The sequence below is a fragment of the Centroberyx affinis genome, unplaced genomic scaffold, assembly GCF_046629955.1.
Source record: "Centroberyx affinis isolate AG114_WGS23_722 - 3 ecotype Tasmania unplaced genomic scaffold, CSIRO-AGI_Caff_v1 ptg002343l_1, whole genome shotgun sequence".
In the NCBI taxonomy this organism is placed as follows: domain Eukaryota; kingdom Metazoa; phylum Chordata; class Actinopteri; order Beryciformes; family Berycidae; genus Centroberyx; species Centroberyx affinis.
The window spans coordinates 58,611-72,852 of record NW_027280607.1 but is presented as its reverse complement, the minus strand read 5'-3'; the positions used below and the strand labels follow the sequence as shown (position 1 = coordinate 72,852).

General features: G+C 43.9%; 2 protein-coding genes across 2 annotated transcripts; one reads left to right on the top strand and one right to left on the bottom strand.

Annotated features, from left to right (window-relative positions):
• Positions 1 to 305: 305 nt before the first annotated feature.
• LOC139655860 (proline and serine-rich protein 2) lies at positions 306 to 7,831 on the bottom strand. Its single transcript, XM_071533245.1, has 4 exons — positions 7,637 to 7,831; positions 6,249 to 6,460; positions 4,106 to 4,427; positions 306 to 3,729 (listed from the first exon to the last, which is right to left on the bottom strand). The coding sequence occupies exons 2-4, from the start codon at positions 6,360 to 6,362 to the stop codon at positions 2,246 to 2,248; spliced, it is 1,920 nt and encodes a 639-aa protein (XP_071389346.1). The 5' UTR covers positions 6,363 to 6,460; positions 7,637 to 7,831; the 3' UTR covers positions 306 to 2,245.
• Positions 7,832 to 9,966: 2,135 nt separating this feature from the next.
• echdc3 (enoyl CoA hydratase domain containing 3) lies at positions 9,967 to 12,758 on the top strand. The gene is made up of 6 exons (XM_071533255.1): positions 9,967 to 10,114; positions 10,814 to 10,935; positions 11,024 to 11,121; positions 11,193 to 11,393; positions 11,475 to 11,653; positions 11,766 to 12,758. Exons 1-6 carry the CDS (start codon positions 9,981 to 9,983, stop codon positions 11,917 to 11,919), a joined length of 888 nt encoding a protein of 295 aa, XP_071389356.1. The 5' UTR covers positions 9,967 to 9,980; the 3' UTR covers positions 11,920 to 12,758.
• The last annotated feature ends 1,484 nt before the right edge of the window (positions 12,759 to 14,242 follow it).

Here is a 14,242-nt window from a genome sequence, read left to right as displayed (position 1 = left end):
AAATTAAGTCTGAGTATTGCCTTAATCGGGTTAAGATCCAATTATTAGCGCGCATGTAAACATACACACACAGTGTTAGCATGGAGCCTACTATCACTCAACATAGTGTATGCAAAATTTGTATTGGAGCACCGGAGCCAACGATCTACCGGGGACACATGTATGAAGTCTATGCTCTCATCACTTGTTGTATTCCTTTAAAGTTTCAGCCCAGGTGAATTATTCCCCAGACATGGCCAATCATTAAACACCACACATTCATTCTTTTCATTCCAGAGTAAAGTGAAGAAAAACAAAAGCCTCAATTAGAAAGACGTTATATTATTCTCTTTAATGATTGACAAAATTTGAACGTGAGATATATTTAGCAGAGTACATGTTTCAGAATTCAGAAAAAAAAGCATACCAAGCTGTTGTACCATAGCAGCAACTTTTGGATGGCCATTGATCTCCCATCGACTGTTCATGTCAGGGATGCACGTTTTGCCTTGCTCTGTGTGGATCTGTACACTATGCAGATACATTTCCCTGGTGTGAGTTTACACAGTATGTATATGTGTATGTATGCACCACTGGATACTTCAAAATGACTGTAGATGAACTACAAAAAAACCGGAGTCTGTAAACAAAATTCACAAAAAGATTCACACTATTGTGTGATACAAAAGATACTTCAAGAGTTACTGTAGACTACCTACAGAGGCCGGAGTCTGGATAAAACAATAAGGTAAATAGACATACAGGTTTCTCACACACATGCACACGCACACACACACACACACACACACACACACACACACACACAGGGTTTCATACCAGCAAGGGTGCATACGTTACAATGACAGTTAAATAACATACTTCAAATGTCAGAACAGCATAGTCATCAACAAGTGTGACAGGAAAAAAAAAATCTCCCGGTATGTATTTCTAGATTCTGTGGTTTTAGTGTTTGTGTTCTGTACAATGCCATGTGCTCGCCCGTCCCTACAGAGTAGCAGTGTTTTTTGTTTTTTCCATTTCCCATATTCCCTCTGTGTAGTAAAAAGTAAAAGTCCTACCCACAACTCATTCCACAGTCTGTGGTTTGGTGTGGGAGGCTTGTCCGTGGAGTATAAATATCCTTCAGCCAACTCTGTAGTTAACACAGCTTTAACATATTGCTTCTTCCACGAAACTCAGGCTCTTCTCACTAACTCAACTTTGTGCCTATGTCATTCTAGGACATGTGATTGAGTGGAATCATTGGTATAACAGACATTCATTTCCTGTACAGTTAAAAGAGGAAGAGAACCCAGTACAATTTTTGTAAACTATGAGCATGGATGAGATAGCGATTAGTATGCAAATCATCTCTAGTTTTTTTTTCGTCTTTCCAGATGAAAGTGGTCTCATTTCTTGCGTCCTCTATTGTTCTAGTTAAGATAGCACTGTGTGTAAAAGCACCAAGACTGGCGTACACACTGCTTTTGATTTACAATATAGTTTTAATCACGTCAGAATAGTAAAATGCTGTCAAGAAAAGTGCTTTCAACTTTGTTCTTGCTCATAAGCGCTGACAGAAAAACACACACTGACTACAATGCCCTCCAAACCAACAATGCCCAAGTCAGTAAACAAACCAGTGAAAACAAGAGGTCACGAGTTCCCATGTAACAGCGGCACGATAGACTTCACAGCCTGTTTATGACTATTAATTTCACTTTGCTGAAAGCTGCTAGAAAGAAAGTGACATGATAATACAGAGTAACCTAAATAAATTGTGTATATATATATATCCGTTTCGTGATAGAAACAACTGTGGGAGCCTCTTCTTTAGTGTGTGGCATAAGCAGGAGATCAAAAGTCTGTTCTCAACACTTATCTGATTCCCACAGGGAGGGGACACTCCTCTTTACAGCATTAACTTGGTTCAAAGTATCTTGTGTAGAGGTATACAATGTCTTGGATCAGAGGCAATGTAAAGCAATTGTTATAGTTCCTTTGTCAACACTTTGTCAGCAAAAGTGTGTGTACAGCAACTGCACCATGTCAGACTTGTTTGTCGGAGTTTTCTGTTGACCAGGAACAGAGAACTGGCTGTGCAGGTCTATCACAGGATCCAGCTCCATTCCACTGTAAATGTAGGTCTCTCTCTGACCACGCCTCTCACATACACATGGAAACTTCGAGAAACCACCTCCACCAGGTACTACACTCAGGAGATTCAGGCTCTACAGGTGAAGCCTGAAGAATGGAGTAGACTAGTTTAGTAACTGTCTTTCAGCAGCCCCAGTTTCCTCAGCGCTTCCCTGCGTGACTCATCCGTCGCTCCCCGTCCGGAAAACTGCACGGTGATGCCCTGGGAACGGAACGAGGCCGGTTTGGAGACGGACCTCCGTCTGGGTTCGGGGGAAGGAGGTCGGCCCGCTACTTTATGGGGGCTGAAAGAGCTTTGGTGGGGGTGGTGACGGGCTGGTCTGGGGGCCGGGGTCGGGGCTGGAGCTTTGGAAGTCCTCGCCGGGCTGAAGGAAGGGGGATTGGAGCTGGTGGAGGGCGTTATGGTTCGGGTCTTGCCTCCGTAACTGTTGAGCTCGTAGGGTAGTGTTTCCGGTTTAGCAGGGGGCGGCAACGTTCTGCTCTTGTCAATGTGAGAGCTGAGGATGTCGGGGAGGTCGCTCCTGGTCATGGGCACAGAGGCAGTGGCCATGACTTTGGTCTTTCCTCCGAAGCTGTTGAAGTCACTGGGGTTAGCCAATGCGGACGGGAGGGTTTTGCTATCATGGCCGCCTGTAGAAACCGCAGGCTCGCTCTTGAAGGAAGCAGAAGGGTTGACCACGATGGTTTTCCCTCCATAGCTGTTGAAGTCCAAAGAGGCAACCTCGGGCGGAGGGGCTGGCAAGACTGGCGGCTTGCTTTCAGAGGGAGGTGGGGGGTAGCTGATTTGTGTGACTGTTGCTGGAGGTGAGGGGTTCATCTGAGGGGTTTTATCTCCAGAGTCGGTCGGCACCGTCTCTGGTTTTCTGTCAGCATGACTTTGGCTCTGGATTGGGCTGGGAATATTGGCCACAGGAGGTTCGGTGCTGGTTTCTGTATCTGTGGTAAGAGGTGGGATGGTACTGTTAGGGGTGATAAGGAGAGACATACCCCCGGACATGGCACGGTTCCTGGTCAGGCCCAGCTTAGACAGCGCCTCCTGCCTGGATTTGTCTGGCGTGGGATCCCTGAAGGAAACGCTACGTGTGGGAACGTTTCGAGACTTTTGTGGCGAGACCTGCTGAGGGTCTTCCAGCTCCAGAGGGTGCGATGTCCCTGTTAGGTTAGCCAGCATCTGCGCCCGCCTCTCCTGGATGTTCACGTTAGCCAGCGACTGGTTGTGGTGCTCTTTGCTGCCGAGCATCACGCTGATGTTAGCAGGGAAGCGGGTGGGCTTGACGGAGGTAGGAGGGCCCTGTTTGGCTGAATGGTCGGAGCTGTAGCTTGGCGGCTTATCAGACTCCAGGCTCGAATGGCGGAGAAGAGAGGAGGGATGGAAACTGGAGGTTCCACTCGCCTTGTTCTCAGCAATCTTCTGGGCAATTAGGACCGGGGTGGGGATGCAGCCTGGGGGGTGGTAGGAAAAGTGGCTATCTGCAGGTCCATAGCTACCGCTAGGTAGGGGAGGGTTGTACTCCAAAGGCAAGCCGTCCATCGGATCACGCCTTGGCTTCATCTCAAAGTGGCTGTCAGGATTCACCACCATAGTCTGGAAATCTAGGAGGGACACATTTCAAAGATTAATGCTTCAATTCTTAGTCCTCTGTTTTCAACTGACATGAATTACAAATATCATCTAGTTAGAGCTGCATTAGGCAACTTTGCACGTTGGTGTCTCCAGATGGCAGCGAGAACTTCAATACCCAGAAATCCTGTAACATGATGTCAGTAAACTGCACACAGCACGCTTGCCAACTTGGCCAGTCTGTGATGCTTTATACCAAAGAATACCAAACGTACGAGAAAGGCTGTTTAGGAGACTCTTTGTATTTTGCTCCTAAGTTTCAATTCATCACCTGTTGTAGGTGGAGAAATGTTTTTTTCTAATGGACTGTAAATAAAGGCTGTTAGGCCAAGCTGAGCAGTACACTACCTGGAATGATGGGATGGAAGAGTGGCTCTTTGGTCTGGACAAGGTCCGGTTCTGGTCGGACCAGGTCTATAATGTCCTGGTCTTTGGGACTGGGGGGTATGTCCGGGAAGGAGGACATGGGCCCAGGGCTGAAGCTCGGTGCAGAGGGCAAGGTGGGGGGTCCGTCTACCTCCTCGATGGGACTGCTGCTCACCGGGGGCTTCGCCGGCCCTTGCTTTTGCTCGTCCTCCTCCAAGCTCTCCTCCAGGGAGACGATGGTCTCCTCGAAGAACAGGATGCACTCCTGCTCCTCCTGGCTCAGGAACTGCAGCGTCTCGTCTTCCTGTCAGGGGCCATACAAAGCAAGAGTCCTGCTTATTACTGGAGCCTGGACTGTGTACCTTGTCACATCAATACCAATCTTTTGGCGTTGCATTCTACTCTGTGTGGTAGAAGCATCACCATCATAGCCACGACTTTGTTATTGAACATCATTACTTGAGTCTTACCCTTGTGAAATAATGCAAAGCAGTGCCTTTCCATTCATGGTGGCACTGAAAACCCTGTGTCAAGCCATTGAGCTGGCTTTCTCATACAGTAGGTGTGTGTGTGTGTGAGTGTGTGTGTGCGTACAGAGAGAACACAGGGCTGTTTGTTCCTGCATCCCAACCTTCCAAACTTCTTTCCCACCCTATATTTAGCTCAAACGCCCCTCTCTTCTAAGGGAGGGGTCTAAACCTTGACGGCCCCTCCCTCCCTCCCTCCTTCCCTCTCTCCATCCCTGCTTCTTGCCTTCATGGCTACCTGTCCTGCTTCACACAGCGCAGCCCCTGTACACAACACAATGGGGTGTCCAATAACAGCCGCTGCCTGCCTCGATGGCTGGGCTGCTGGGTGACTATTGATTTTTCCGCTGCACCCTGAGGTCTTTTTCAGTCCAGACGAAGGTCAAGTCCACCTATTTAAACCAAACCACATGGCTTTAGGGAGTAGGTATTATCCCCAAAAGCCAAATGTGATGCACTTAGAGGTAAGTAGAGTGCACATTAGTAGACACAGTGACAATACAACGTACAACAACACATTGTTTTGATCACATATCGTGTATTACTACAATTATATTGCCACTGGCCAAGCGGAAGGTGCTTATTTGTGCTATTTTAAGGTTATGACATTCAGTTTGTGGTTGACATGGTAAACAGGGTTACCATGGCGGCAGGCGGATGTCTGATGCTGACATGAACGTTGTGCGAAGAGCCAACCGGTGGCACGGCGAGGTGAACGCGAGGCTTGTTTTGCTTTACACATAGATACAAAGACACCTGTGGCAACACCCAACTGAAACCAATACGAGATAAAACTGATATGCTGGTTTCAGCAAGAATGAATGATGTCTATTGTCGTAATGGAGCCAAGACCCAGAAAACTGCAGCTTAACCGGTTCGGCTGTGTTGTGTGTTGATAAATGCATGTCATCCCCAAGGCATGCAAAGGGATTAAGTTGTTAAGCGAGTGTAATTTCTGCGTGTCCGCGAGGACCGGTTGCGTTGTATAAACACAACGCACTGCTCAGTCAAGGGTGAATCACAGAACAATAAGCATCAGCTCTTAACTTGATAACCAACACATCAAGGCTTATCGTTCGTAATAGACAGCTGAAAATAAATGCTTTTAAATGAAATAAAGGCGTGTGGAGTTTTTGGCAAGGTGTTACTAGTCAAATTCACTGTGAAAACGACTTCCCACACACTTAGAGCTTAGAATTATAAGGGTTCTATCTGACTTTTTTCTTAATCAAAATTGACTTATCCACACATTCATGATCTTTGAATGTTACTTAATGCCTTTTGGGGTTAACTGTTTAAAAAGATAGAAAGTACAGAACAGTTTTGCCAGCTGGATTGTGAAATCTTTGATGCTCAACATTGCAGAACGGCACTTCACCCAGATAGAACCTTATAATTCTAAGCTCATGATTTATCATGTATCCACGGTCTGATAAAGCTCTTGCAGACTTAAAGCTTGGCTCAGTAAATGTAAATTGCATGAATCTAAGTGTGCAGAAGATCCTTTTCGCCCTGTGAAATGAAATAAAGGTACAAGAAGACTTAATACTGACCCAAAGTCAATTACTGATTAACCACAATGGTTTCCTAATACTCACACTTGGCCTGGAGTTTCTCCTGGCTGCTCCGTTGACACCGAAGTGGAGCGGAGGATTGGCCTGCAGATGGACGTCCATGGTAACCGGGTCAGAGGTCAGCTGGCCTTTGGACATCTCATGGAGGGCTTCCAGTCTTCTTCTCTAGGAGAAAACCAGAAGCGTGTCCGGTCTCACTCTGAAGAATCATCGAATCCTCTTGTTTCAACCAGAGCCTGGAAAACAGAGGGAGAGAGAGAGAGACAACAAACAGAGTGAGAAGAGTGAAAAGATAAAATATCACCGTGACGGAGAGGAAGAGAGGCTTTGATGGCCACTCTACACACTCATGTGGGTCTACTCAGCACACAACAAGACCAGTTCACCTTCTGCTATTTGTTATGCAAATACAAACAGTCTACTCCAACCGACTCTCAACTGACTCCTCAACCAGAAGTGCTTCAAGGTCAGCGCCTGTACTTGAGGAAGCTTTCGCCTTCGCAATCACAAGAAACAGCTGAGTGCATCCACTTGGGCTGGAAGTCCTCGCTGTTTTGTTTATGTTTCTAGTAGTGTGCCGGTCTTTATTCCTGTCTCTCTGGAGGTGACAGCACAGAATCACAACAGAGGCCTGATGGACCAGTTCTCCTAGATCAGGAAACCACGCTCCAAAGCAGCAGCGGTGGTTTGTCAAGTGGGTGATTTAGCCAGAACATTCCTTTCTAAAGCAGTTGTGATAAGGACTAAAGCAAGATGGTGTGTTGCTGTGGTCTGGAGCCAAATAGCACAAAGTGAGATCTGAACAAAACAGGCTAAAGGCAACAGCAGACTTACAGCTGATCCTCTCAAAAAGAAAGCATACTGATCCACCCCTGGCTTTGATAAAAGTAAGAGAATACAATACAATTATCACAGCAAAACTATAAACTTTATACACTAACCTATAGGAATATTACAGTGATATAGAATGTAAAACACCATTAAGTACAAGGTCACTATAAACTCATTATTGAGTACCAGAGACACACTATAAGTATCTATAGGAATATTATAGGGATATTATAGAGATACTATAGGAGATAAAAAATACCATAGAGTACAATAGGGTCACTGTAAATTCACTATTGAGTACAAAAGACACACTATAACTCTGTATAGGAATATAATATGAATATTATAGAGATACTATAGGAGATAAAAACACTGTAAAGTACTAATGAGAACCCCAGACGCACTAATAAGTCCATATAGGAATATTGTAGGAATATTATAGTGACTTTTATCATGGGAGGTAAGTAATATTAGTAGTAATATTAAGTCAGATTAATCAATGACATCAAATTGATAGTTTGGGACTGCTGTAAAGAAAGATTCCCAATAACAATGAAATAGTCAAAGATGTTTTGACTTACCCAACATCTCCGCAGCAGCCGCATCGCTTTCACAGCGACAGATCACATGTATATTTATAAATCAGCGACTTATGAGAGGGAAAACTGCTCAGTCGTTTTCCCCTCTAAGAGAAATCATGTATTGTAATCTCCGACTTGGTTGTAAAGAAAAAAAAAAAGAAGCCCTGCTGCGCTCTTTCCGTGCGGACTTGGTGAACTCCCCGTGCGTAATGGGGCCAAAGTGGCACATCGCGCACCAGTTTGAGCGGCGGACAAACTCCACCCAAACGGAGGGAGGGAGGGGGGGCGGTGGTGTCATTCAGGTGTGAGAATCAGTGTTGGGTCGTAAACCCAGTGTACCCAGCTTTTTATTGGCGGAATAAACTTTTATCCGCCTTGATAGTCCGAGATAACTGTTTGGGAGTTCAATTCACCCATATATCAAAGTGATACAGTTGGCATTTGTTAGATGGTTGATGATTTTTATATCCTATGGTATCGCTATAATATTCCTATAATATTCCTAGGACTTGTACCTTTGCTGTGGCATTTGTAGAATATCCTTTATAGTATACATTATAGGATTGTCTACAGTTATGATATGCAAAATTATATCTTGATACACAGCCTTGCTTACATTTTTATATTTTGTTATGAATCCAAAACAATGTGTTCTCTTTGCACTGTAAAGTGGTCAGACAAAATCCCTGTATATTTATTGTACAAAAGTGATTGTGGGAGTGATTACTTTTTGACCTCAACGAGAAGAGCAGTTGGTGTTTCGCTTTTCATGTCCAGGGTGTGCTTCACATTTTTTGCAATAGAAAACACCAAATTTATCAAATTTTGATGCATACTACCCAGATTACAAGTGTTACACTGACAGGAGAGTTTAAACAGATGCTGCAGCCCACTATTCAGGATAAGCCAATTACGAAAAAAAAAAAAAAAAACATAATCAGTTTGCTTGTCAAAGTAAGGGTGAAATTGTAAACATTTATGAAGTTGGAATGAAACTACTGGATAAACAGGATTAAAATACAGTATGTAAGGCAGACATTCAGTTCCACAGATAGTGTGCTAAAGTAGACTGCGCCACCTAGTGGACACATGACAAAGAGAAAAACTATGAGGGTCAAGGGTCAATCAAGTCACAGCATTGTATCTGGGTAGAGAAATGATTATCTCATATCAAGTTAAAGTCTTATTATTATTCTTCCATTTGGGCTGTTCCACATATCACATAGAACAACTTTGCCCTCAAAACAAAAATATGACATAATAATCTATGTAAAAATAAGTAATAGTGCATACAGTGAAACCTTTGATTAAAATAGCCTAGTCATCCATGTCATTGGACTAACGTCTAAGCAGTGAAATAATAATGATAACCTGTTCTTTATTTTTCTCGGGGACCCTCTGGAACACGGTCAAGGACCCCTGGAGGTCCCAGGACCCCACTTTTAGGGATCACTGTTGTAAGCATCCTTTATTTACACGGCTACTTGCTTGAGGGCTTTTATTGTGAAAGCCCATCAGCCCGGAACTGTTTTGTTTTCGCTCGTTTGACCGGACCGACAGGAACAGCACAAGACCAAAGATCGTACAAGTTTTTTTAAAGATCAATTACTCAGTAGTTTACAAATAAACTGTCCCATCTACAAGTAGACCTCACAGCAACTGATCTCAAAGTTTGTTTTTTCTCAAAAACCACTGAACACAAAAGTAAAAAAAAATTAAAAAATAAAATGCTTTGGATGCTGGATGTTGACACTACTTTTGGCTTGTGTGTGACTTGGTCCAAATAAAGTAACCTTACATGTTTTTAATGAAAGAAATCTACAACAACATGTAATACCAGGCCTCTTTCTCATTGGTGTCAAAAACTGAAGGCATTGCCTGGTGTGCAATTTTTACCACAGCGCTGTCATAACAATAACATAACAATAGCATACAATTTGGATTCTTTATTTCTCTGACAGTATTATAGTTAGTGCTATTTCATCCGTAAATGCAGTAAGACCTCCAGTCTTTGCTGCTTTCAAAATGAGATTACATTATTTTTACAGTTAAGAAAATAAAAGTGCTCCTAAATTGTGTAATATGATGAATTCATATGAAAAGTTTAGACCCCTTTTCCTATTTTTTACATGCTGCTCGGGTGTTTTCAAAGTATTTTCACTGTAATGTGTGTAACTGTGGTTAAATTAAACACAAACAAAAAAGAAAAAAGAATCTGTACTTGTTTTTGCACGTCGCGCTACGTGATGACGTTTGTGGTACCCGGAAACAAGGAAGAGTGGGAGGTCTTCGCTTTATCCCTTCTTTGTCGTTTGACAGTACAGGACGGTGACAAGAGCAAAACATGGCCCGTAGACTACTGTGCAGAGCCGTGGACGTAGTTCAGCTCAGCAGGTTAACACTGCTGACCGGGACACGGTTATACTCTCAGACTCAAACGGAGCCGCTGACCGTCAGGCAGCAAAACAACGGAATAAGGTTGAGTGAGTTATCATGTTACTGTGTCCGTCGTCTTAGCTGGATAGCATGGAGAGGAACGTTGTGGCAAACTCCATTCACCAATCTGGCTTCTTGCTTATCGGCAAACGTACACACCTCATAGCACATGACATGAGACGTTTTCCGACTCATTAGGGTCCTCTGATAAATTCGGCATACAACTAATCCACCAAGCACCACATTAACTCCATAAAATCACCACTTTTATTGCTTCACACTGCACTTCCACCACGGTGTGTTTTGCTGGAAGATGACGGGAATGACAGGCAAACACATAGCAAAAGTTGAAACTAAGTCTAAATAAGTGTTGATTCTGGTATTAGATGTATGCCGAATTGAATATTTTCTCCTAACTATTTGTAAAAAGTCTTAAGTTGTATTTTATTATGTGAGAATGTTTAAATAAGCAATGAAACATTAAATTCAGACTATTGAATGGAGTTTGGCGTTCAGTACATAGGAGAGAAGGGCATGTATTGGGGTTAGCAGGTTACATAAGTTAGACTGTTAGCTAGTTGTTCAGTCTAGTCTTACTGTAAGGACATTTAAGACCCTTTGACACTACTAACCATAAAGAAAAATCACTATAATATTCCCATACTATTCCTATATTCTTTGACACCTAATTCGTTGAGAGCAAATATGTCTCTATGTTAATGACACTTTTTATGTTTTCAGGAGAATAATATTGAACAATCCCAAGAAGAGAAATGCTCTGTCCTTGTCCATGTTGGAATCACTCAGAGAGAACATCCTCACTGATGTCGACAGTGACGACCTCAGAGTTATTATCATATCAGGTATAATATTGACGTGTGTGTGTCAGTGTGCGAGAGAGAGAAAGAGAGAGAGATATTATTCTAACTTTGTAATGTGTGTGTGTGTCAGCGAATGGTCCAGTGTTTTCCTCCGGGCATGACCTGAAGGAGCTGACGTCGGCACAGGGCCGAGAATATCACACACAGGTGTTCCAGAGCTGTGCAGAGGTTAGTCTCACACACTCACACACACACACACACACACACACACATAAAATCCACTCCCTCTTGCGTTTCAGGTAATGACTCTGCTACAAGACATACCTGTGCCTGTGATCGCCATGGTGAACGGCGTCGCCACGGCAGCAGGTTGCCAACTGGTGGCCAGCTGCGACGTCGCCGTGGCAACAGAGAAGTCCACCTTCGCCACCCCGGGCGTCAACGTGGGCCTGTTCTGCTCGACGCCGGCGGTGGCCATAGGAAGAGCGGTGCCCAGGAAGGTAAACATGGGAGTCCGTTTGACAAATTCCCACGGGGATCAGTAAAGTTTGATCTCATCTCTCACGTTTTTCTTGCCCCAGGTCGCCATGGAGATGCTGTTCACGGGGACGCCCATCTCAGCCCGTGATGCTTTGCTGCACGGTCTGATCAGCAAGGTGGTGCCGGAGGAGCGGCTGGAGGAGGAGACGTTAGCCATCGCCCGGCGGGTGTGCCAGGCCAGCCGGCCGGTCGTGGCCCTCGGCAAGGCCACGTTCCAGAGGTGAGGAGGCTCTTCTGCTCTTCAGAGATCAGCCTGTCCCTTTCTATAGTGGTTAGGGTTAGGTTCAAGTTTCCATGCTCTCCTTGACGTTGTCCCCCCCCCCCCCCGCAAGACAAATGGCGCAGGGTCGAGACGCAGCCTACGCCACCGCCTCCAAGGTGATGGTGGACAACCTGGCTCTCCGAGACGGCCAGGAGGGCATCCGGGCCTTCATCGAGAAACGCAAGCCGGTGTGGAGCCACAAAGCGGAGAAGGCACACGACTGATGGATGGATGGATGGAAGGACGGAGAGGCCTTTACCACAGCTGATTCCCGTACTACTCTAGTGATTATCCTGATTGTTGCACTTTGAATCTGGTGTCGGGTCACGGGTGTGGAATATTCAAAGGCGTTCCAGATGAAATGTTCAGGCTGCTGATAAGACCTGGGAAGTGTTTGTTGTGTTGCTTGTTGCATTTGGCTGATGATATTGTATTTAGAAGTGAAACTCGCCAGATCACAAGCAAGGCAGGAGCTTTGAACTTGTTAGCTGGCTTCCCTGAGGATTTCCTCCCTGTTGCTGTGTGATTAAGGCAAGTGAGCTGGACCAGTGTGTGCCTTAGGAAGAGGAAGGAAGGAATGCATTGGGACTTGAGATGTTCTGTGACAATAGTGAACTGGACTCACTAGAGTAACAGTGCATTGCTCTGACTATATACTGTATATCTAATGTAAGGTACAATTGAATTAGGGTCCTTTAATGACCACAAACTACTTTGTTTATTGAAGAAATATGAATGGGCTGGTGATTTTATTTTTTTCATGGGATGCTCTGTTATACAGAGGATAAATGTAATGTAATCTTACCCTGAACTGGTGAACTGGAGCTCTTGATGAATGACAGCTATTGAGTGATTTCTCAAAATCTCAGAGGTGATGGGAATAAAAGTGTGAAATGCTTCAGTGCAACATGTCACCATATCAATTGTGCAACAGGTTGCTGTTTTGCTGCATGGCCATGTGAAAAGCAAGACTTCAGAGGCTCCACTACAGCAGCAGCAGCAGCCAGCTGGCCATGCAATACTTCAAATTCTCTTTCTGTTTTCAAAATAAAAGTCTACGAATGGAGAGGTGAGTTACTGTAAAGATTTTGTATCAAGGGTACAGATTTTTTTCTTCATATATGGCTGGGTTTATTCATGTGCAAAAAATCTTTTTTCATTGCTGTTCAAACAGATTACTCCCCCTATAGAACTCAGTTTCGCATGATGCTCTACTCCCTCCCACTCGACCTTAACCTACCACTTCATTTGGTATTGTTTTTGGTTAGTTTAGAGTTAAACAGTATCTTTGTAAGTAAGTGACAGTTTAATTTAATTTCATATTAATAATTCCTCAGGTACCTGTAAGCAGGTTAAGTTCAGATCTATCAGATCAAAACGGGCCCGCCTCCTGACCAATCAGCTCTCTGGAAACAGGCAGTTACCATTTCTACAGGATCCCAATATGGATAAAAATACTGCATTCAAATGAGAATGACAAGTAATAAAGAGAACAGTTAGGCTACTATTGATTAACAAACAGTCAGAAGGGTTTGCAGGGTAATGTGTTCAATAGGGTCTGCTAGTAGAATCACTTTGCTTTCCCTGATAATTTATTATATCAGTGATATAGCAGGTACTTAATTGACCATATTATCAATGAAATGAACTTTACTGTTGCATATTAATTGCGCTGATAATTTTTCATTGCATTCCTGACAGTTCAATGCAGCCTACTGCATTCATATTCCATCACTGCAGCCCTGAAGAACATGAGGCCGACTTTATGAATAGAAAATCTTTTTACAGCCTCAGTGTGTCCACAAACTATTTTATCAATGGAAAATATGCCCATTGTGTCCTAATGATGGACATTTCGTCCAGTTGTAATGTTGTTTTGTAATGCTGACATTTATTCATTATAATAGTTTGTTCTTCTTGAGAGAAGAACCCAATGTTAGTAATCCATCTCTTCCCGATACCCATGTGTTGAAAATGTCAGCAGTATATTTTAGGGCTTATATAATAATTAGGTCTAGATACAGGTTTTAAATGTCAAAGGTCATGACTGGGGTTTAGATTTAGCTTTGTAGCACAGTGTAGGAGCCAGTCTGTAGTGATGCATTTCCATGGAGCTGCTCTGTAAACAGCGCCAACACTAAATTACAGGTTAGTCTCAGTAATAACAGTTGTCCCCCATCAGGGATCAAACCTTCTTAGAGTCTCAGGTGTTGATGGTTCGACTGAGTATTTATCCCAGTGAGCCTCTCAGCCTTTCCTCCAATTCATCCTCTTTACTTACGCAAATTCTCCGCACTACGGATTTGTGGGCCGGGGTTCAAAGCAACATCCCGGCGCATCACAAGCATCTCTTTAAGCTTCTCTTTTACCGTGGATTTGTCATCCTATTTAGGTGAGTCTTCACACTGCTGACAACAAACAGCCATTACCATGCAGGCTGCAGGGAGACAGGCATCAGAAGTGGGATTTTGTTGTTTCCTCAAGTGTTAGCTCATCCCACAAAGCTCTCAACATGATGTGCTTCTGATGCCTTTCATCAACTCAGAG